Source organism: Primulina eburnea, chromosome 3 (genome assembly GCF_022965805.1).
Source record: "Primulina eburnea isolate SZY01 chromosome 3, ASM2296580v1, whole genome shotgun sequence".
In the NCBI taxonomy this organism is placed as follows: Eukaryota; Viridiplantae; Streptophyta; class Magnoliopsida; order Lamiales; family Gesneriaceae; genus Primulina; species Primulina eburnea.
The window spans coordinates 6933031-6955636 of record NC_133103.1 but is presented as its reverse complement, the minus strand read 5'-3'; the positions used below and the strand labels follow the sequence as shown (position 1 = coordinate 6955636).

Genomic DNA, 22606 nt, shown 5'->3' with positions numbered 1-22606 from the left:
TTTGTTCATATTTATTTATTTATTATGATTATTTTACAAGTCCTTACCTTGCAACATATAATAAGATTGTTATTATTATGATTATTTACAAGTCCTTACCTTGCAACGTTAATATAATAAGATGCCATATATAAAGGAAAGTTTCCTTTCCTGCACAACGTACGAATTCCATAAAAAAAAGTTCCGCCTTTCCATAACTAACTTCTACGCGCTCCCTCTCCCGCTCCTCTTCTTGAGTTTATAAATACCCCTACCCCGCCCGTAACCGAGTTCTCCCTCCCGAGCATTTCTTGATTCTACCGTAAAGAAACCCTCTCCTCCCCGAGACATCTCTTGATTCTACCGCCATTTCTCTTCTCTGTAAAGAAACCCTCTCCTCCCCAAGACATATCTTGATTCTACCGCCATTTCTCTTCTCTGTAAAGAAACCCAGAGTCACTTCCAGAGACATTCAATAGATCTTCGCCAAGCTATCGTCAATGGGCGTGAGAGAATGAGTGGAATTTCCCTAGTTAGGTTCAAAGGGAAGCACCGTGAAGGGAAAGTGTTCCAAGAGTTGATAGTTGCTTGTCGGCAGATGGATCCTTGCTTTAAAATGTCGTAAAGTTCTGTTGTTGTGCCAATCATGGACAGATCTTGTGCTTCTCTACATGGAAACATGTCTGAGTGCAGAAAATGTCGGTCGATTGAACCCAAAAGAAGAAGTTTTCTGCTCCACCTTGACACTTCATCCACTTCTTGAAAACCCGACTGGAGATACTCTCGATGATCTTCAAGATAACATTATTTTGGGCTTTGTTGGAATTTTTTCTCATTCAAGGTAACACGTCGATGTTTTTCTAGTCATGTTCCACCTTGCAGATTTCTTATAGTTATGCTATTGCAATAATTGACAAATGGATAATTTTTTTCCTTTTGCATGTTAGGGATGAGGGAAAATTTCTCGCAAGCTTGTGGAGTGCATCAATACATATTTATTAGAGGATAGACCAAATTTAGGTGGCAAATCCCTGGAAATTCATCAAGCAGTAAATCATTTCGTGTTTCGGTACTGGTTTGCAATTCATGATCAAAGTCTAAATGTATCTTGAGCAATAATGAATTGATTTTTTGATTTGTAGTAAAACGTTTGCAATACTTCTAATTTGTCCTTCATCAACAGGATTCTCTTATTTGCTATGGGAAGTTGCAAGTAAGTTTAACTAGGGCTGTGGATGACGGTTCTCTTTTACTAGAACAACATGTGGATGTGAATAATCATGTGATGAGCAAGGAGCTTGATCAAATGAGCACATCCAGTGCCAATTTATGTTCCTGAGTCTATTTGTCTCTTCCCTGTGTGGTGGATGCATTCATATTTTCTTAGTTTTTTAATTTGTATTTTGTTTAATGTCAATACCTCTTCATCGAATGAGAGGAGAGCTTCTGTTTTCTGTTTTTCTTTTTGTCTTCATTTCAAACTGATTTCTTTTGGTACCTGTAGAAAACTATTTTTTTTTCTTGTTAGGGTCTTGCAAAATTATAACACTGCAACTTTGGAGCATTCTTTTGATGTTCTGAATAGGACGTTGCAGTACCAAAAGAATTCAATTTGATATGATTTGAAACTGCAATAATTTGATGCTGAAACAAACACTATGATGGTTTACTCTTTTATTGTATAATACTTATTTTTATGTGCACAAATGCTGTCTAGTTTCTTTGTCATTCATTTTAACTTCTGACCTATTGTGTATTCCATTTGATGGAATCTGCTTAAGACTCTTCTCACCAATTTTTTATTTGATTTGAAGGAATCTGCTTGGGCTTTCTTTATTGATGTTTTTTACTGCTCCTGGTGTGAAATCATCACCGAAGTCAGCTTTTCCCTTGAATGAGGTATATCACATTACATGCACAGAGTAAAATATATTTATTATATGTTCCTTGGAAGATCATTTCCAAGGTTTTTGCCATTTATAGTCATATGCTAATTAAGAAGGATAGTTGTCAATGCAAGCTTGGTTTTATCATTTGTGGGGAAGGATTCGGTCGAGGATTCTTTGATCACTTTTCTTTATAATGGCTTGTAGCAATCATATATTGTGGATGGACTGGATTGTTGCTTATAATGTATTAAAACATATTACGTTGGCTACCAAAAAAGTACCAGCCATTAGTTTCCAAGAGAGAGGCATGGCTCAAATAATTAGCCCATGTTTTTTTGGTTTATGAATGCTATGAAGCCTTTTCAATGACGTGGGATTGAAGGATATGTATACTTCCGTCTCCACATTTTGGTGTGTGACGATACTTGATACAGTCTTAAGTTTTGCCAAAGGTACGAGTAGAAAAGTAAAGTAGTCACATCTTTATATTGCATTTGATCTCGGCTTAATTTCCCAAGTATCCATCTCTTATTCACAGAACTAGTCGGTGATGTTCTGGGCAGTTATCTAAGGAAGCGCTATACAACCCGTTGACTAATTTAATTATATGACATTGACTTTACACGTTTTTCGTGCTTTCTATATTTTATAAAATTTTATCTTATAAACCTGAGTCAATTATTTAAGTATAGAGTAGTTGTATGTCGCATTGACTCGATATGCTTCTTTTTTATCATATTGCAAACTTCTTTAGCTGTTCCACACTACACAAACATCAGCCTTTGTCATTGAATTGATGAGCAAAGATTTGACATGCACATCTTTAGCCTCCCATTCCTCATAGTTTGGGTCGTTCTATGCGATGCGACCTTCCTTGTTGTGATGTTAGTTTCTTCGCTTTGTATGCAGGTTTCTATTGTGACCCATACTTTATCTCTAGCTTCCAGCTCCTGATTGTCCACTTCCATTCTTTTCTAAAGATACAATTGCATGTACAATTCAAACTATTGTGGATTACTTCTTGGATAGGTTGTCTATAGTTTTTCCTCGTTTCTTCTAATTGCTCAAGTGTTTTATTTTTATCGCTATATTCTTGCTGTAAGCAGCAGTCTAAAAGTTTCCATCTTGTTGATAAGATCAACATTTTCAGACCAAACAGTAGTTATGGTGATCCCTCAAAACTTATATTTCATGCTGTTTTTTTTAGATTTTATACTTCCTAGTGATTTTGTTTTTGTAGTCATTGATGAATGCTGTTACGTGCCTGCGTTTGGGATCGTGTTATGGGTCGTTGGACAGTGAAATCTTTTCGTTCGGAGTAGAATTCCTGTCTTTTTGATTTACGCCCTTGACGACCTATGATTAGTTGAAGAGTTGGGGCTCGAGAGAACAAGAGAACCACCCGATCTTGAAAAATAAACTTTTATTGATAATATTTTTCGATAAGCATTTCTTTCTCCCAAATCCCTACATATACTAATGATGCAATCCCCCACAACTGAAAGAAAATCCTACCAAATTTAAAAGATATGCTGAAATCTCAAAAACAAGGAAATAGTAAAACAAGGAAATAATTATCTTTGCTAACTAGGGAAAATTCTTGTTGCTCCTCAACTTTTAACCCTAAATTTCCCATGTGTGAATCGTTGATATCTCTTGGGCTCGTCCTCCTCATTCATGGGCTCTTTCTCCACATTGTTGTCCACAGCCCCTTCTCGGCCCACGTCGTCTTCGCGGCTCGTGACATTGCCGTCCCCTTGAGATGCAAGTTTGTCCTCAAACTTGAAAGAAGGGAATTGGGCTGTGAAGGCTGAAACCGCTTCCCAAGAGTTGGGGCTCGAGAGAACAAGAGAACCACCCGATCTTGAAAAATAAACTTTTATTGATAATATTTTTCGATAAGCATTTCTTTCTCCCAAATCCCTACATATACTAATGATGCAATCCCCCACAACTGAAAGAAAATCCTACCAAATTTAAAAGATATGCTGAAATCTCAAAAACAAGGAAATAGTAAAACAAGGAAATAATTATCTTTGCTAACTAGGGAAAAATCTTGTTGCTCCTCAACTTTTAACCCTAAATTTCCCATGTGTGAATCGTTGATATCTCTTGGGCTCGTCCTCCTCATTCATGGGCTCTTTCTCCACATTGTTGTCCACAGCCCCTTCTCGGCCCACGTCGTCTTCGCGGCTCGTGACAAATGCATATTTTTAAAATAAATGACATCTTATTATGTAGTTTATAGATGATATACATAACAAGATTGCTGCTGCGGCTCATCATTGGCATAAAGCTAACCATTTGGCCTGATTTGAGGTGTTCGACAGTTTGATTGGGCATAGAGCTGTAATTTCTAATACTTTCAAGAGAGTATTGCTCGCAATCTACAGCTAGGACTTGGTGATATTACTCTCATCCATTATTTTGTTATTTGGGAGGTATAGAAACATGTTTCGTTTTGATCGAATTTTTTTTGTCTATGCTGAGTTGTATTATACCATGATATGTTTCTCGATACTGAGAAGATTTTATCTCATTTTTCCTGAATACAATTTTAAGATTAATGAAGTCTTGATAACCATTCATGTCTTAGCTGTTGTTGATTGATATTTGCAGTGTATTTTGTGGTCTCTAAGTTTGATACTCTTTAGTTGTAAAAGAGTTGTTTTATATACATGTGATCTTGCAATTGTTAGCGTTAATTTTCTGTTTTACTTTTCTGAACCGTTACTTTCTCAATGTGATTGGTCAATTCATTGGTTGCGAGTGTTTACTTGATCAATGTTGCATAAATTCTACGTTGCTATTATATCAAAAAGTTGCTTATCAGGGGAGACTATCAGAGTGCAGAGTGCTTGGTGAACATCTTCAGGTAAGAGAATATTTTAATATCTTTAGTTTATTTAATGTTTTAATATATTTATGCTGATAATATATTATGACTTAGTTGTTTCACTTGATAGTTTTTAGTGTCAGAGTTGGATGAATGTCGCATCCCTTGTGGATCTAATAAGAAGCTATTTGTAACTGCATCCATCTCTAAGTGTATTACTTCTCCAACAACTTACCATTGACGCTGATTCATCTATGGTTGAATACATAAAAGTTTGTTATATATTTCAGAACGTTCTAATTAAATGTCTTTATGTGGATGGCGGCTGGGGCTGACTAAGGATAATGAAAAATAAACTCTATTAACGTTCTGGACCACTCTATGAGGTACTGTGTTTGTACGATGTCTAATGCAGAGACCTACTTGCTATTCTTTTTTTTGTTGTGCATATTTTTTGTTTTATTTTTGAAATAATTCTGCAGGTTGCCAACAGTTTGCAATGTCACCTCAATCGTAAGCATCCTTTTTTCATCAACAACTCCACACAAAATGACTAAGGTGTGTGGAAACATGGCTATTAAAGTTCACATTGTATCTTTCTTTTGATTTCCTTCGTGTTATTTCAAAGTTGTTAGAGTGTTTGGAAAATATTAACTTGTTCTCACTCTCCCAAAATATTTTTAGTTTATGATGACCATGAGAAGCATACAGGTAGGCGTCTTGTTGCGGTTCTAATTCTGTACTCTTGCAAAAGGTATAATTTCTTACTCTAATATTTAAGGTTGTGTTTATAGACTTGGTAATAATGTCGGTGCTTTAATATTTCCTAAAATAGGTGGAGAGGTAGGGGTTACCATCCCACTATCATGAAATGCGTTAAAATGGTGGATTTGATTTTTGCTTCATTGTTTCATGTTGCTACATGTCATGCTGAATGACTGTGTTAGTTATTCTTCCTCCTGTGTCTAAGACTGCAAATTTGTGTGCTTCTTTGAAATTCTTCGGATAGAAAAATAATTTTCCTTCATCTTCACAGCTTTTCTTTATTTCAGCTTTTGATTCAATTTGCATGGATTGCATTCTAAAACGGTGTTTTCACGTGTTTTCGTTTTTTTGAATTCAATTTGCATCTTGTACTGCACAGTGAGAAAATAGAGTTAAGGTACCGATATTTTGTTAATTATTGCGAACACTTTTTTTATTTCTTGTAGAAAATGTTAATATATTTTTAGCGATAGGAAGCGGAAGATTGCGGTATGGTGACATGTAGTGGCATGAATTGATACTAACACATTCCATAATATTTATTTATGTTTTGATTTTTATTGTTTATTCATTGGTCAAAATTAGGACGAAGTAATACTTGATTATTCTGAATGATGCCGCGTAATTTTTTTAAAGAATCGGCAATTGTATTTCGTATTAGATGGGACAACCTGTTCCTGCAAGAAAAGTTCTTGTAAACCAAAAAAGTACCAGCCATTAGTTTCCAAGAGAGAGGCATGGATCAAATAATTAGCCCATGTTTTTTTGGTTATGAATGCTATGAAGCCTTTTCAATGACGCGGGATTGAAGAATATGTATACTTCCGTCTCCACATTTTGGTGTGCGATGATATTTGATATAGTACGAGTAGAAAGTAAAGTAGTCACATCTTTATATTGCATTTGATCTCGGCTTAATTTCCCAAGTATCCATCTCTTATTCACAGAACTAGTCGGTGATGTCCTGGACAGTTATCTAAGGAAGTGTGCTATACAACCCATTGACTAATTTAATTATATGACATCGACTGTACACGTTTTTTTGTGCTTTCTATATTTTATAAAATTTTATCTTATAACCTTGAGTCAATTATTTAAGTATAGAGTAGTTGTATGTCGCGTTGACTCGATGTGGATTGATATTTGGGAATTGATAATTATAATACCCAGTTCAGGGTTGTAAGATAACATTTTAGCTATTGAATATCTTGAACTTTTAATGCTCTGGTTGTTTTTATCATTCTTTTTCACAGGTTCTTGCAAGACTTGTGCTGCTTCAGTTAAGAGTCGTTGTGCATATCTTTTCTGTCTATTGTTTGGCAATGCACTGCAGTAAGAAATCTGGGTGGGAGAGGGGATCAAGAGTGCTGGAAACTTCTATTTTACTTTTTTCGCTGATATCTCTGAGCATGAAAGGGATGAACTCATCAAGAAGCAAATGGTACATTTCACTTACTGCCTATAATGTTGTTTTAACATCTCACGTGAAAAGTTAGCTGCATGTTATCTGGTACATTTTGCATTAGTTTGTAATTTAATTGTGTTTCTTTGAAATATTCTTCTATTATTCTAAATTGTGATAAAACATGAACTAACGTGAATATAACAACCTATGTTTGTTACTTGTATATATCAAGTTTTAGTCTCGGAAACCAATTTAAATTCTAATTTATGGAAGTGTTTTGTAAATCAATAGTCTAGTTTACTTGCAATTAAAAAGTTCCGTTTTCTATGCTTAACTCGCCATCAACTGGAGTTTTACTGAAACCTAGTTTGAACGCTATGCAATGTTTCTTAGCAGAAGTTGATGACTCACACCTTGAACTAGAAACAAAACATGTTTAAACAACTTAAGAAATAAACGTTCCAGAATAGAATTAAGATCGGGGGCAATAGGTGCAAACAAGATGGATGAAATGGAGAGTCTAAGAGATAATATGATGTTCCAACCCCTGAGATTGACATAGGAGCCGAGCCCTGTGAACAGTTGGGGGCAATAGAGTGATAAATATGGTGGGTCTGCTAACTGTCAGATTAGTCGCCCTGAATCAATATGCCAAAACCCAACTCTGATCACTAACTTGACGTAGATTGTGGTAAAGACCTAAAAGACTTCATAGATCCGATCCGTAGCAGTACATTTCCTTAGTTTCTCAATATCCTATGCACATTTCATGTCATTTGGCCTACACTAATCAAGTTACAAGAATTTTGTGTCCAACTCACTAAATTCTTCCACAAGAGGACGATCTCTTTGGTGTGGCTTGAATGATATCTTGATCAGCTTGTAGACTTGAGGAGAATTTGACACATCGATATGCTTCTTTTTTATCGTATTCCAAACTTCTTTAGCTGTTCCACACTACACAAACATCAGCCTTTGTCATTGAATTGATGAGCAAAGATTTGACATGCACATCTTTAGCCTCCCATTCCTCATAGTTTGGGTCGTTCTATGCGATGCCACCTTCCTTGTTGTGATGTTAGTTTCTTCGCTTTGTATGCAGGTTTCTATTGTGAACCATACTTTATCTCTAGATTCCAGCTCCTGATTGTCCACTTCCATTCTTTTCTAAAGATACAATTGCATGTACAATTCAAACTATTGTGGATTACTTCTTGGATAGGTTGTCTATAGTTTTTCCTCGTTTCTTCTAATTGCTCAAGTGTTTTATTTTTTATCGCTATATTCTTGCTGTAAGCAGCATCCTAAAAGTTTCCATCTTGTTGATAAGATCAACATTTTCAGACCAAACAGTATTTATGGTGAGCCCTCAAAACTTATATTTCATGCTGTTTTTTTTTAGATTTTATACTTCCTAGTGATTTTGTTTTTGTAGTCATTGATGAATGCATATTTTTAAAATAAATGACACCTTATTATGTAGTTTATAGATGATATACATAACAAGATTGCTGCTGCGGCTCATCATTGGCATAAAGCTAACCATTTGGCCTGATTTGAGGTGTTCGTCAGTTTGCTTGGGCATAGAGCTGTAATTTCTATTACTTTCAAGAGAGTATTGCTCGCATATCTACAGCTAGGTCTTGGTGATATTACTCTCATCCACTATTTTGTTATTTGGGAGGTATAGAAACATGTTTCGTTTTGATCGAATTTTTTTTGTCTATGCTGAGTTGTATTATACCATGATATGTTTCTCGATACTGAGAAGATTTTATCTCATTTTTCCTGAATACAATTCTAAGATTAATGAAGTCTTGATAACCATTCATGTCTTAGCTGTTGTTGATTGATATTTGCAGTGTATTTTGTGGTCTCTAAGTTTGATACTCTTTAGTTGTAAAAGAGTTGTTTTATATACATGTGATCTTGCAATTGTTAGCGTTAATTTTCTGTTTTACTTTTCTGAACCGTTACTTTCTCAATGTGATTGGTCAATTCATTGGTTGCGAGTGTTTACTTGATCAATGTTGCATAAATTCTACGTTGCTATTATATCAAGAAGTTTCTTATCAGGGGAGAGTATCAGAGTGCTTGGTGAACATATTCAGGTAATAGAATATTTTAATATCTTTAGTTTATTTATAATGTTTTAATATATTTATGCTGATAATATATTTATGACTTTGTTGTTTCACTTGATAGTTTTTAGTGTCAGAGTTGGTTGAATGTCGCATCCCTTGTGGATCTAATAAGAAGCTATTTGTAACTACATCCATCTCAAAGTGTATTACTTCTCCAACAACTTACCATTGACGCTGATTCATCTATGGTTGAATACATAAAAGTTTGTTATATATTTCAGAGTGTATGTCTAAAATGTAAAAGGATGTTGTAAACTATTTCTTTTACCACATTCACTTTCACAGCTTTTAATCTCAATTACTCATCACTTTTGGTCTATATCTTATATCAGGAACTTGAGCCCTTCCATGAATTTGATATATTTGATTAAATACGCGACTACCTCCAGAAAATACATCAAAACTGCTTAGCTACTGCTGCCTGCCTCATGTTTATTACCATTGGACCATCATGTTCGAGCCGTCTGGGTTCTTCATTCACATCTTATTTTTTTTATAAGAGTTTTTTTAGTCTTTACAGTTTGTAAATAGACTCGCTCTGTTCCACCAAGATTACTTCTTTGCAGGTATGTCCTTTATTACTTTCGTCCACATTTTTTTAATAATTTATAATATTTCTGCTGCTGAAACAATATGGTGAAATGTGTTATAAACACAACTTATTTTCCTTTTTATTTTGTTCTGTCGATGTAATATTTCTTTGGCTTAAACAATTATAGTGAAGAGCAGAATTGACACGACGTCTAATTTACATTTTATTGTTTATCGATTATTCTCGCGGTTTTGACTTCTTGCCGCTCTCTCTCCCACTCCTCTTCTTGAGTTTACAAATACCCCCGCGTGTAACTGAGTTCTTCCTCCCCGAGCCATCTCTTGATTCTACCACCATTTCTCTGTAAAGAAACCGTAGCACTGTGAGAGTCACTTCCAGAGACTTTCAAGAGATGTTCGCCAAGCTATCATTAACAATACCAGGATGATGGGTGTTCAGGTTAGTTTGAATTTTTTGTTTCTTCCAGCAAATGAAAGCAATCTGATAATGTTTTTTATTAACATAATTTCGCGTGGTGAATAACATAGATGCTTTTGTAATTTGAATGAATTTTGATGTATCCAACTATCTGCGATTAAATATTGTTGAAAATTTATCAAACAAGGCTGATGCTTAATCATCCCATGATCTTTTGTATTTGATTTCGACATGATAAGTTTTATGCCTTTGGTTGTTTTTTGGGGTCACGCTTAGGGTTAAGTAAACATGTCACATGATTCATGGATGAGTCTGCCATTCACTAACTTGATATCCATGTGACTCGTAACCTTGAAGTGTCGGGCTACCTCAGAGGGACTCCAACTGGGCGAATTCCATGTTTCAAGTTTCAAGTTGGAGCAAAATCATTTTGCATGGCCAAATCGATAACATTGAAACACTTTCTTTTACTCTTTGTGTTCCTTAATTATGTTAATTTTTTTAAAATAATTTAATTTAATTATTTCATGATTGTGAATAATTATTTTCTTTAGTTTAATTGTTTAATAATTATTTAAAATAGTTAATTATAACATGTTTGTTATTTCTAATGAATATAAATATTTGTAGAGATTAAATTTATTTGACATATTTATATGATATAAAATTTAATTATGATAAAAACATTTGATGTGTCTCAAGGAAAATGATAATGCAACAATCATTTTATTAACAAATATGAAAAAAATCAACATAACATAAAAAATAAACATCAAGTTTTAATAATCAGGTAAGTCGGATCTAAATACTACTTTATCTTAGAAAATTGTTCCAAGAGTTGATAGTTGCTTGTCGGCAAATGGATCCTTGCTTTACAATATGTCGTAAAGATCTGTTCTCATTATATCGTGCCAATCATGGACAGGTCTTGTGCTTCTTCACATGGAAAAGGTCGAAACATGCTTGAGCACATAAAATATCGGTCAGATGAACCCCAAAGAAGATGTTTTCTGCTCGACCTTGGCACTTCATTCACTTCTTGAAAACCCGCCTGGAGATATTCCCGATGATCTTCGAGACAACATTATTTTGGGCTTTGTTGGAGTTTTTTCTCTTGTAAGGTAATACATCGATGTTTTTTTAGTCATGTTACACCTTACAGATTTCTTATAGTTATGATATTGCAATAATTGACAATTGGATAATTTATTTCCTTTAGCATGTTGGGGATGCGGGAAAAATTTCTCGCAAGCTTGTGGAGTGCATCAATACATGTTTATTAGAGGATTGGCCAAATTTAGGTGGCAAATCCCTGGAAATTCATCAAGCTATAAATAATTTCATGTTTCGGTACTGTTTTGCAACTCATGATCAAAGTCTAAATGTATCTTGAGCAATACTAAATTGATATTTTGATTTGTAGTTACATGTTTGCAATACTCCTAGTTTGTCCCTCATTAGTAGAATTCTCTTATTTGCTATGGAAAATTGCAAGTAAGTTTAACTAGGGGTGTGGATGTCGGTTCTCTTTTACTAGACCAATATGTGGACGTGAATAATCATGTGACGAGCAAGGAGCTTGATCAAATGAATACATCCAGCGCCAATTTGTATTCCTGTAGTCTATTTGTCTCCTCCTTGTGTGGTGGATGCTTTCATATTTTCTTATTCTTTTAATTTGGTTAATATCAATACCTATTGATCGAATGAGAGGAGATTCTGTTTTATTTATGTTTTTCTTTTTGCCTTCATTTCAAACTGATTTCTTTGGGTACCAGGAGGGAACTATTTTTTTTTTGTTAGGGTCTTGCAGGTGCACAATTCTCTTATCCTTGTTGTTTTGGTCATGTTTTTGCTGTGTAGGTTCTTTTTCCTTTTTATTTGCCCATTCATCCGTTTGCTTGCTCAAGGCATACCACCATTCAAACTTTTTCTAATGCATCTGTTTTTCATCAGTTTCCTTGAGACTTTCTTTATTGATGTTTTTTATTGATCCAAGTGTGTAATCAGCGCTGAAGTCAGCTTTTCCCTTGAATGAGGTATATCACATTATTTGCATAGAGAAAAATATATTAATTTATGCTGTTCCTTGGAAATCATTTCCAAAGTATTTGCCATTTATAGTCATATGCTAATTAAGAAGGATAGTTGTTAATGCAAGCTTTGGTTGTATCATTTGTGGGGAAGGATGCGGTCGAGGCTTCTTTGTTCACTTTTCTTTATAATGGGTTGTGAGAACCATATATTGGGGATGGACTGGATTGTGCTCATAATGTATTAAAACATCTTACCTTAGCTACTTCTCTCCCTCGCTTTTCTCTGTCTTTTACTCATTGATATTTTTTTCTGGATCTTTCTGTCAACTTCCCTTTTTGATGAAAAATGTTCTCTAATTAAATGTCTTTATATTTGGACGGCGGCTGGGGCTTACTAAGGATAATGAAAAATAAACTCCATTAACTTTCTGGACGACTCTATGAGGTACCGTGTTTGTTGGATGTCTAATGCAAGGACCTACTTGATATTCTTTTGTTTTTTTTTATTATTATGTATATTTTCTTTTATTTTTGATTCTGGTTGGCAATGGTTGGCATGTGATATGGAGCTGCCTTATGCAAAGTTTGCCAACATTTTGCAATGTCGCCTCAATCGTAAGCATCCTTTTGTGTAAAATTCCCATCAAGGCATGGCGTAGATATATCTTTGAAATGCTTCCTTTAATCTTATGGTGAATTGTTGCGTATAGTTCCTCTACTTTGCATTTCATATGGTAGGAAAAAATCGGTATTCGATCAGATTTCCTTGCACAAAATCTCAATTTACAAAATGCATGTTTAAAATAAACGTGTTTTTAATATGGCATTGCCGCATTGGTCATGACTGACTACTAAATTGAAGGTCGAGGATAGCTTTATGCTATCTTAACATAAATTTCTTCTTGTTTCCATGGTTGTATAGTGTTCTATTTGTAATTATGGTTGAATATTCAAGTATCTATGCAATCTGAAAGCAACTTTTGAGCTCTAACTTCAGTATTACAGGGTTACTTGTGCTCTCATCTTGACAGGTGGGTGCTGCTTTTATGCTCCTTCATAGCATAATGTTCTATTTGTGATTATGATTGAATTTTCAAGTATCTATGCAACTCTGAAAGTAACTTTCAAGCTCTAAATTCAGTATTACAGGGTTACTTGTGCTCTGACTTTGTAGGTGATGCTGCTTTTATGCTCCTTCATTGCATAATGTTGAGGTAAGATTGTAGACCTGTTTGCTTCAATTTCTTTCATAAATGGCTTGCTTCTCCATGATTTCGGTTTAATTAACTTCTTCTCTTGGCATATGGCTAGGATACCAAAGTTGTTCTTCTCGGAATATAGGATATTAGGGTATTTAAACTCAATAATTTAATAGCGAGGGATTCACCTTTGCGAACTTTTTATTGTTGATGTTGCTTAAGAGTTTGAATGTACCCTTGTATGAAATTGTCAGTCTCATCTTTACGACGTCTAATCGAGGACTCTGGTTTTTTCTTTTATTACAGGTTTTTAAGATTTTCTAAAGCAGTAGAATTGCTCTTTTGCTTCATTAGAGGATCTTTATGAGAGAAAATAAATTATATTCTGAGATAGATAGTTGTGAAATCTTGTTTATCGATTATTCTCGCGGTTTTGACTTCTCGCCGCTCTCTCTCCCACTCCTCTTCTTGAGTTTACAAATACCCCCCCGCGTGTAACTGAGTTCTTCCTCCCCGAGCCATCTCTTGATTCTACCACCGTTTCTCTGTAAAGAAACCGTAGCACTGTGAGAGTCACTTCCAGAGACTTTCAAGAGATGTTCGCCAAGCTATCATTAACAATACCAGGATGATGGGTGTTCAGGTTAGTTTGAATTTTTTGTTTCTTCCAGCAAATGAAAGCAATCTGATAATGTTGTTTAAAACATAATTTCGCGTGGTGAATAACATAGATGCTTTTGTAATTTGAATGAATTTTGATGTATCCAACTATCTGCGATTAAATATTGTTGAAAATTTATCGAACAAGGCTGATGCTTAATCATCCCATGATCTTTTGTATTTGATTTCGACATGATAAGTTTTATGCCTTTGGTTGTTTTTTGGGGTCACGCTTAGGGTTAAGTAAACATGTCACATGATTCATGGATGAGTCTGCCATTCACTAACTTGATATCCATGTGACTCGTAACCTTGAAGTGTCGGGCTACCTCAGAGGGACTCCAACTGGGCGAATTCCATGTTTCAAGTTTCAAGTTGGAGCAAAATCATTTTGCATGGCCAAATCGATAACATTGAAACACTTTCTTTTACTCTTTGTGTTCCTTAATTATGTTAATTTTTTTAAAATAATTTAATTTAATTATTTCATGATTGTGAATAATTATTTTCTTTAGTTTAATTGTTTAATAATTATTTAAAATAGTTAATTATAACATGTTTGTTATTTCTAATGAATATAAAAATTTGTAGAGATTAAATTTATTTGACATATTTATATGATATAAAATTTAATTATGATAAAAACATTTGATGTGTCTCAAGGAAAATGATAATGCAACAATCATTTTATTAACAAATATGAAAAAAATCAACATAACATAAAAAATAAACATCAAGTTTTAATAATCAGGTAAGTCGGATCTAAATACTACTTTATCTTAGAAAATTGTTCCAAGAGTTGATAGTTGCTTGTCGGCAAATGGATCCTTGCTTTACAATATGTCGTAAAGATCTGTTCTCATTATATCGTGCCAATCATGGACAGATCTTGTGCTTCTGCACATGGAAAAGGTCGAAACATGCTTGAGCACATAAAATATCGGTCAAATGAACCCCAAAGAAGATGTTTTCTGCTCGACCTTGGCACTTCATTCACTTCTTGAAAACCCGCCTGGAGATATTCCCGATGATCTTCGAGATAACATTATTTTGGGCTTTGTTGGAGTTTTTTCTCTTGTAAGGTAATACATCGATGTTTTTTTAGTCATGTTACACCTTACAGATTTCTTATAGTTATGATATTGCAATAATTGACAATTGGATAATTTATTTCCTTTAGCATGTTGGGGATGCGGGAAAAATTTCTCGCAAGCTTGTGGAGTGCATCAATACATGTTTATTAGAGGATTGGCCAAATTTAGGTGGCAAATCCCTGGAAATTCATCAAGCTATAAATAATTTCATGTTTCGGTACTGTTTTGCAACTCATGATCAAAGTCTAAATGTATCTTGAGCAATACTAAATTGATATTTTGATTTGTAGTTGCATGTTTGCAATACTCCTAGTTTGTCCCTCATTAGTAGAATTCTCTTATTTGCTATGGAAAATTGCAATTAAGTTTAACTAGGGGTGTGGATGTCGGTTCTCTTTTACTAGACCAATATGTGGACGTGAATAATCATGTGACGAGCAAGGAGCTTGATCAAATGAATACATCCAGCGCCAATTTGTATTCCTGTAGTCTATTTGTCTCCTCCTTGTGTGGTGGATGCTTTCATATTTTCTTATTCTTTTAATTTGGTTAATATCAATACCTATTGATCGAATGAGAGGAGATTCTGTTTTATTTATGTTTTTCTTTTTGCCTTCATTTCAAACTGATTTCTTTGGGTACCAGGAGGGAACTATTTTTTTTTGTTAGGGTCTTGCAGGTGCACAATTCTCTTATCCTTGTTGTTTTGGTCATGTTTTTGCTGTGTAGGTTCTTTTTCCTTTTTATTTGCCCATTCATCCGTTTGCTTGCTCAAGGCATACCACCATTCAAACTTTTTCTAATGCATCTGTTTTTCATCAGTTTCCTTGAGACTTTCTTTATTGATGTTTTTTATTGATCCAAGTGTGTAATCAGCGCTGAAGTCAGCTTTTCCCTTGAATGAGGTATATCACATTATTTGCATAGAGAAAAATATATTAATTTATGCTGTTCCTTGGAAATCATTTCCAAAGTATTTGCCATTTATAGTCATATGCTAATTAAGAAGGATAGTTGTTAATGCAAGCTTTGGTTGTATCATTTGTGGGGAAGGATGCGGTCGAGGCTTCTTTGTTCACTTTTCTTTATAATGGGTTGTGAGAACCATATATTGGGGATGGACTGGATTGTGCTCATAATGTATTAAAACATCTTACCTTAGCTACTTCTCTCCCTCGCTTTTCTCTGTCTTTTACTCATTGATATTTTTTTCTGGATCTTTCTGTCAACTTCCCTTTTTGATGAAAAATGTTCTCTAATTAAATGTCTTTATATTTGGACGGCGGCTGGGGCTTACTAAGGATAATGAAAAATAAACTCCATTAATTTTCTGGACGACTCTATGAGGTACCGTGTTTGTTGGATGTCTAATGCAGGGACCTACTTGATATTCTTTTGTTTTTTTATTATTATGTATATTTTATTTTATTTTTGATTCTGGTTGGCAATGGTTGGCATGTGATATGGAGCTGCCTTATGCGAAGTTTGCCAACATTTTGCAACGTCGCCTCAATCGTAAGCATCCTTTTGTGTAAAATTCCCATCAAGGCATGGCGTAGATATATCTTTGAAATGCTTCCTTTAATCTTATGGTGAATTGTTGCGTATAGTTCATCTACTTTGCATTTCATATGGTAGGAAAAAGTCGGTATTCGATCAGATTTCCTTGCACAAAATCTCAATTTACGAAATGCATGTTTAAAATAAACGTGTTTTTAATATGGCATTGCCGCATTGGTCATGACTGACTACTAAATTGAAGGTCGAGGATAGCTTTATGCTATCTTAACATAAATTTCTTCTTGTTTCCATGGTTGTATAGTGTTCTATTTGTAATTATGGTTGAATATTCAAGTATCTATGCAATCTGAAAGCAACTTTTGAGCTCTAACTTCAGTATTACAGGGTTACTTGTGCTCTCATCTTGACAGGTGGGTGCTGCTTTTATGCTCCTTCATAGCATAATGTTCTATTTGTGATTATGATTGAATTTTCAAGTATCTATGCAACTCTGAAAGTAACTTTCAAGCTCTAAATTCAGTATTACAGGGTTACTTGTGCTCTGACTTTGTAGGTGATGCTGCTTTTATGCTCCTTCATTGCATAATGTTGAGGTAAGATTGTAGACCTGTTTGCTTCAATTTCTTTCATAAATGGCTTGCTTCTCCATGATTTCGGTTTAATTAACTTCTTCTCATGGCATATGGCTAGGATACCAAAGTTGTTCTTCTCGGAATATAGGATATTAGGGTATTTAAACTCAATAATTTAATAGCGAGGGATTCACCTTTGAGAACTTTTTATTGTTGATGTTGCTTAAGAGTTTGAATGTACCCTTGTATGAAATTGTCAGTCTCATCTTTACCCGAAAATCTACTGAACTATTATCTAATATTCTTTTTTATTCTGGAGAGATACATGATATTTTTTTGTTCTTTTACTCTTTCGAATAGAACCTGTGGTACTATTAGATGGACAAACACGTATTACATAATTCTGGAAGACATTTACTTATCTAGCAGCATTCACCTTAATATATGTTAAAATTTGAACATTGGTTATGTTATATTAGCACTAACTAAATATTAATCATATGCTGTCTCTTGAGCGCAATAAGAGAGGAAACCTTGGTAGACCAGTGTATTAACTGGCATACACCTTTAAAATAAATCGCAACTCCTAATATCTTGTGCGAGCGACATGGAATCATAGAAGCTTTACTATTGGTCTTCTTTTATGTTTCTTTTTTATATTTTATTTTAATTTTTGCCTTTAATATTTCTAGGTAAATATTTTGTGAAATAAATCCCTTGCACAACCGATATTCAATTAATTGGCTTTAAATTGTTGTGTCGATTGATGGATCCCCTACAGAAGTTTTGTTGTTTGAGAATTTCCGTGATGTTTACCACCGTCTGGAACCCATTATACTTCTCCTTTATTCAATTCATTTATTCCGTTTTGTGCATCGTCTCATGCTACTACTCCAGGAGAACTTTACTGGTAAGAACCCATTATACTTCTCACTTTGTATTCTTACAATAAATGCAAGAGTTCTTTTCAAACACACGTGTATTTGGTATTTTTCTCTTATTTTCTTATCTTGTATCCAACTCGAAACAGAAGAACTCTGCTTTGTAGAAACATTTATGAGAGTATTTTCTCATCAACTCCTCAAAACAGAATGACCTTGCTGTGTGGAAACATGGCTATTAAAGTTCACATGGTATCTTTCTTTTGATTTCCCCTCGTGTTATTTCAAAGTTTTTATAGTGTTTGCAAAATATCTATTTTGTCCTCACTCTACCAACATATAGTTAGTTTATGATGACCATGAGAAGCATACAGGTAGGCGTCTTGTTGCGGTTCTAAATTTGTATTTTTGTGAAAGGTGGAATTTCTTACTCTAATATTTAAGGTCTTGGTTATAGACTTTGTGATAATATCGGTGTTTTAAATATTTTCATAAAATAGTTGGAAAGAAAGGGGTTACCATACCATTATTATCATGAAATGCGTTAAAATGGCGTATTGATTTTTGCTTCTTTCGTTGAGATGTTAATGTTCTTATTTTGTGCTTGTTTCCTGTTGTTATATGTCATACTAAATGACTGTGTTAGTTATTCTTCCTCGTGTATGTAAGACTGCAAATTTGTGTGTTTCTTTGAAATTCTTGCGATAGAAAAAGGATTTTCCTTCTTCTTCGCAGCTTTCTTTGTTTGAGGTTTTGAATTCAGTTTGGATGGATTGAGTTCTAAAAGGGCGTCCACGTGTTTTCAATTTATTGGAAGGATTCATCTTGTACCTTACAAATGTTCATTTACTTGTTGCGGTTGACCTGCAAGATTTTTTGTATCATAGGTAGAATGTGTTACTAGCTCTTTTGGCAATACTTAACCTGAAGGCGCCTTCCAAATAAGGCAGAGTGACATTGATATATTTTTTTTTTGAAGTGATTTGATGAGATTGATCTTAATTTTTGATAAATGAGAATATTTTTACAATCTTCAAATGATTTTCATCACATGTATGAGATTCTCTGTCACAATTTCAGGTCTATCTGCATAAGAAATGAATCATATAAAATCAATTCTAAACATATGGTTGAAGAGAATATATGATGAATGTATTAAATTCTGTCCATCAATTTTCTTATCCCCGAGACTGCATCTTTTTTTGTATCTCCTTACATTTTTGCTATTCTTTTGTGTGTATAGGTGGTGCAAGATGTTGACATTATTTAGAATATTAGACCGACCTCCTGATTACATAGGAATTCACAACACTAAATGATCGGTTCGTTGTTCTGCTGCCGACAGCTTCTTATGCCCTTTCTGCTGGTTCTAGTCCTTTTCTGTACGAGTCTTCAGAACTTCTGCCACTGCTCTATGCCCTGAGCCTATGGAGAAATTGGCCAAGGTATTATTATTCTTGAATATCCATCCTTTGTACTCATAAGCCTTTTGATCTCACGTATGCTGGCTATTCTTTATAAATTGTATCCGATTTCTGGTAAATAGAGGACTGTCCAAGTGGTTTTTTGGAATGCTCTGTTGAAGTTCTTGTGTAGATCGATATTGATTCTGGTCCGAAGATGTCACGTACTTCTACTTTGTGCTACTTTTGAAATTTCGATATCTTTTATATTTTCACAATTAGTTATGATCAATTTGTAGGTCATTTTGTCCGGTCACTGCCAAAATGTAGGCTTGCCACCGAAACCAAGAGATCAACTGCTTAATGAAATGGAAAGTCATGTTCCCGAATGGGCTCTCAGCTAATTTCATGTTGTGCTCGTATTCAACAGATCTGTAATATATAGGGTGGAAACCTTGCCCTGCCTTACGTCTTTAGACAGTATGCCTCTAAACAGACTCGATAAGTATAACGCCACATAGTTGAATCTAAAAAAATAGTTAAAGAAAGTAAATAAAAATAGTTTCATGATTAAAATTTGAATTACAATATAATTGAGTCAAAATAAAACTTGAATGACGAAAACGAAAATGAATAAAAACAATAAGAATATAATAATGAATAAAAATGTGTGTGTGTGTGTGTGTATATATATATATATATACAAACACTAGAGAATTATGACAATGACATGAGGTTGAATAAATTACGCATTAATTTTCATAAAGTCATTTTTTCAATCTTCACTTCATTGTCCTTTGCGGCACTAGTCTTTTTATATGTCTCATGCCTTGACTTAAAAGCTTTTGAATTGAGCTGTATGCTCCTCTGTAAACTTTTACTAAGCTCCAAGTGATCGGGCCATTAGGAAAACCTGTACATAACAGAGTGATATTGTTCATTACCTGCCTGCTTGGTTATCCATCACCGTCTTTCGGCTGGTTTGATTAGAAGTTCCATGTTTTCTCAATCCCTTGATTTTACTCATTCCATTATATTTGTCTCATTCTTTTTGCTTCTGCTAACAGTTATGTGCTTTTTTAAATTCTATCTGATCTGATTTCATTTGTTTGGTCAAATACAAATGTTTTTGTGAATAAATTACTTGATGCGTTGTTTCTTTTTGGCACTAGTTTTGATATTTTATTTTCTCCTTCCTTTTTATAAAATTTTCTGGATGGGGTTCACTATTCTGTTGTGTTCTCATCGTGCTTCACATTTTTTCTTTCCCCTTCAGGACAGAGAAATTCTCACTTCTCCAACTTTGTTTTCTAAACTGGGTGAATCGTTGTTCTGATAACTAAATCATGTCATTTCGGTTGTGGAGAATATTATGGTGATGGTTTGTCTGGATGTTTGGAGTGGACTTTAAACATGTCATTGTTAGCTTTTGTTAGAACAATCTTGAGGAATTCAATTGTTAGTTCATTGTTAGCTTTTGTCAGAACAATAGTGAGGATTGCTAGTTATGCTTATTTTGTACAAATTATCCATCGAAGTGAAAGAGAGACAAATGAAGCATAATTAACTAGAAATTAGGTTGCAAGAAATTAGTTTCCAGATCAACCAGGACAAACCATGATTACTTGACTAGTCATATTTAAGCTTTCTCATGGTAATACTTGCTAGAAAATCTTTTTATTTTACTAAATTAGCCTATCGAATTTCAGTGCTCGACTTTCAGGTCCATTTATAATCTCGTATGTCTAACCACACTTACTAAAAATTGCTCTTCCGATATGTTTCCTAATGACTAAATTGGACATTTCATAATATTTTTTAACCTCGGGCTAATTTTTTAGGCTTTTCTTGTGTGTTTTCAATGGTGTATATTGATTCATCTAGGATTATTCAATTACAATGGGGTTACTGATATGATGACACTTTCTTTTGCTTCTAAAATAACATCGTTCTGGAAAAAATGACACTGCCGTTCAGATTATGGAAGGATATTGGTTACTTACTCTGGGAGAAAATGATTCGAGCACAAGAAGTTTTGTTTTGTTTGCTGGTCCTCAACCTCGTCCAAATATGGAAACAATTTTTACGACACTTATATATGTTGTCCTGCACAGTGAGAAAATAGAGTTAAGGTGCCAATATTTTTAATTCTTGTGAACACTTCTTATATTTATTGTATCTTTTTATGATAGGAAGCGGAAGATTGCGATATGGTGACATGTAGGGGCATGAATAGATATTAATAAATTTTATAATATTTATTTGTCTGTTGATTTTTATTGTTTATTCATTAGTCAAAATTTGGACAATGTAATAATTGATTATTTTGAATGATAAATTCTGTAATATTTATTTGTCTGTTGATTTTTATTGTTTATTCACTAGTCAAAATTTGGGCAATGTAATAATTGATTATTTTGATTGATGCCGCATCAAAAATTTTAATAAATCAGCAAATTTGTTTCATATTATATGTGACAACTTGTTCATGCAAGAAAAGTTCATGTAAATCGAAGAAGTACCAGCCATTAGTGCTTTAATATTTTCATAAAATAGGTGGAAAGGAAGGGGTTACCATCCCACTATCATGAAATGCGTTGAAATGGTGGATTTGATTTTTGCTTCATTCCTTGAGATGCAAATGTTGTTATTTTGTAAAGGTACGAGTAGAAAAGTAAAGTAGCCACATCTTTATATTGCATTTGATCTCGGCTTAATTTCCCAAGTATCCATCTCTTATTCACAGAACTAGTCGGTGATGTGCTGGACAGTTTATCTAAGGAAGCGTGCTATACAAACATGACAAAGGTGATAAATGCTCTTCCCATTGACTAATTTAATTATATGACATAGACTTTACACTTACCATTGACGCTGATTCATCTATGGTTGAATACATAAAAGTTTGTTATATATTTCAGAACGTATGTCTAAAATGTAAAAGGATGTTGTAAACTATTTCTTTTACCACATTCACTTTCACAGCTTTTAATCACAATTATTCATTACTTTTGGTCTATATCTTATATCAGGAACTTGAGCCCTTCCATGAATTTGATATATTTGATTAAATAATCAAATTTGATTAAATACGTGACTTCCTCCAGAAAATACATCAAAACTGCTAAGCTACTGCTGCCTGCCTCATGTTTATTACCATTGCACCATCATGTCCGAGCCGTCTGGGTTCTTCATTCACATCTTATTTTTTTTTATAAGAGTTTTTTTAGTCTTTACAGTTTGTAAAGAGAC

General features: G+C 34.1%; 1 protein-coding gene across 3 annotated transcripts; it reads left to right on the top strand.

Annotated features, from left to right (window-relative positions):
* The first annotated feature begins 436 nt into the window (after window positions 1-436).
* On the top strand, window positions 437-22408 carry LOC140825846 (uncharacterized). Of its 3 annotated transcripts, XR_012116749.1 has the most exons (10): window positions 437-820; window positions 927-1192; window positions 1794-1878; window positions 4110-5090; window positions 5187-6910; window positions 7977-8096; window positions 8175-8235; window positions 8358-10009; window positions 10914-11109; window positions 11208-13023. XR_012116749.1 is itself a non-coding variant. In XM_073187847.1 (6 exons), the coding sequence occupies exons 1-4, from the start codon at window positions 5086-5088 to the stop codon at window positions 19268-19270; spliced, it is 345 nt and encodes a 114-aa protein (XP_073043948.1). In that variant the 5' UTR covers window positions 4977-5085; the 3' UTR covers window positions 19271-19396; window positions 19654-21486; window positions 22101-22408. The 3 variants fall into 3 exon arrangements, 1 of the variants encoding a protein (XP_073043948.1); XR_012116748.1 differs by having other exon boundaries at window positions 10914-13024; XM_073187847.1 differs by lacking the exons at window positions 437-820; window positions 927-1192; window positions 1794-1878; ... (3 more) ...; window positions 10914-11109; window positions 11208-13023 and adding exons at window positions 19195-19396; window positions 19654-21486; window positions 22101-22408 and having other exon boundaries at window positions 4977-5090; window positions 5187-5262; window positions 6723-6910.
* Window positions 22409-22606: the final 198 nt, after the last annotated feature.

Coding starts and splice junctions, on each gene's coding strand:
- LOC140825846 (XM_073187847.1), top strand. Junction 5,263..6,722: donor CTCCACACAAAATGACTAAG/GTGTGTGGAAAC, acceptor TCTTTTTCACAG/GTTCTTGCAAGACTTGTGCT. Junction 6,911..19,194: donor AACTCATCAAGAAGCAAATG/GTACATTTCACT, acceptor TTGTGTGTATAG/GTGGTGCAAGATGTTGACAT.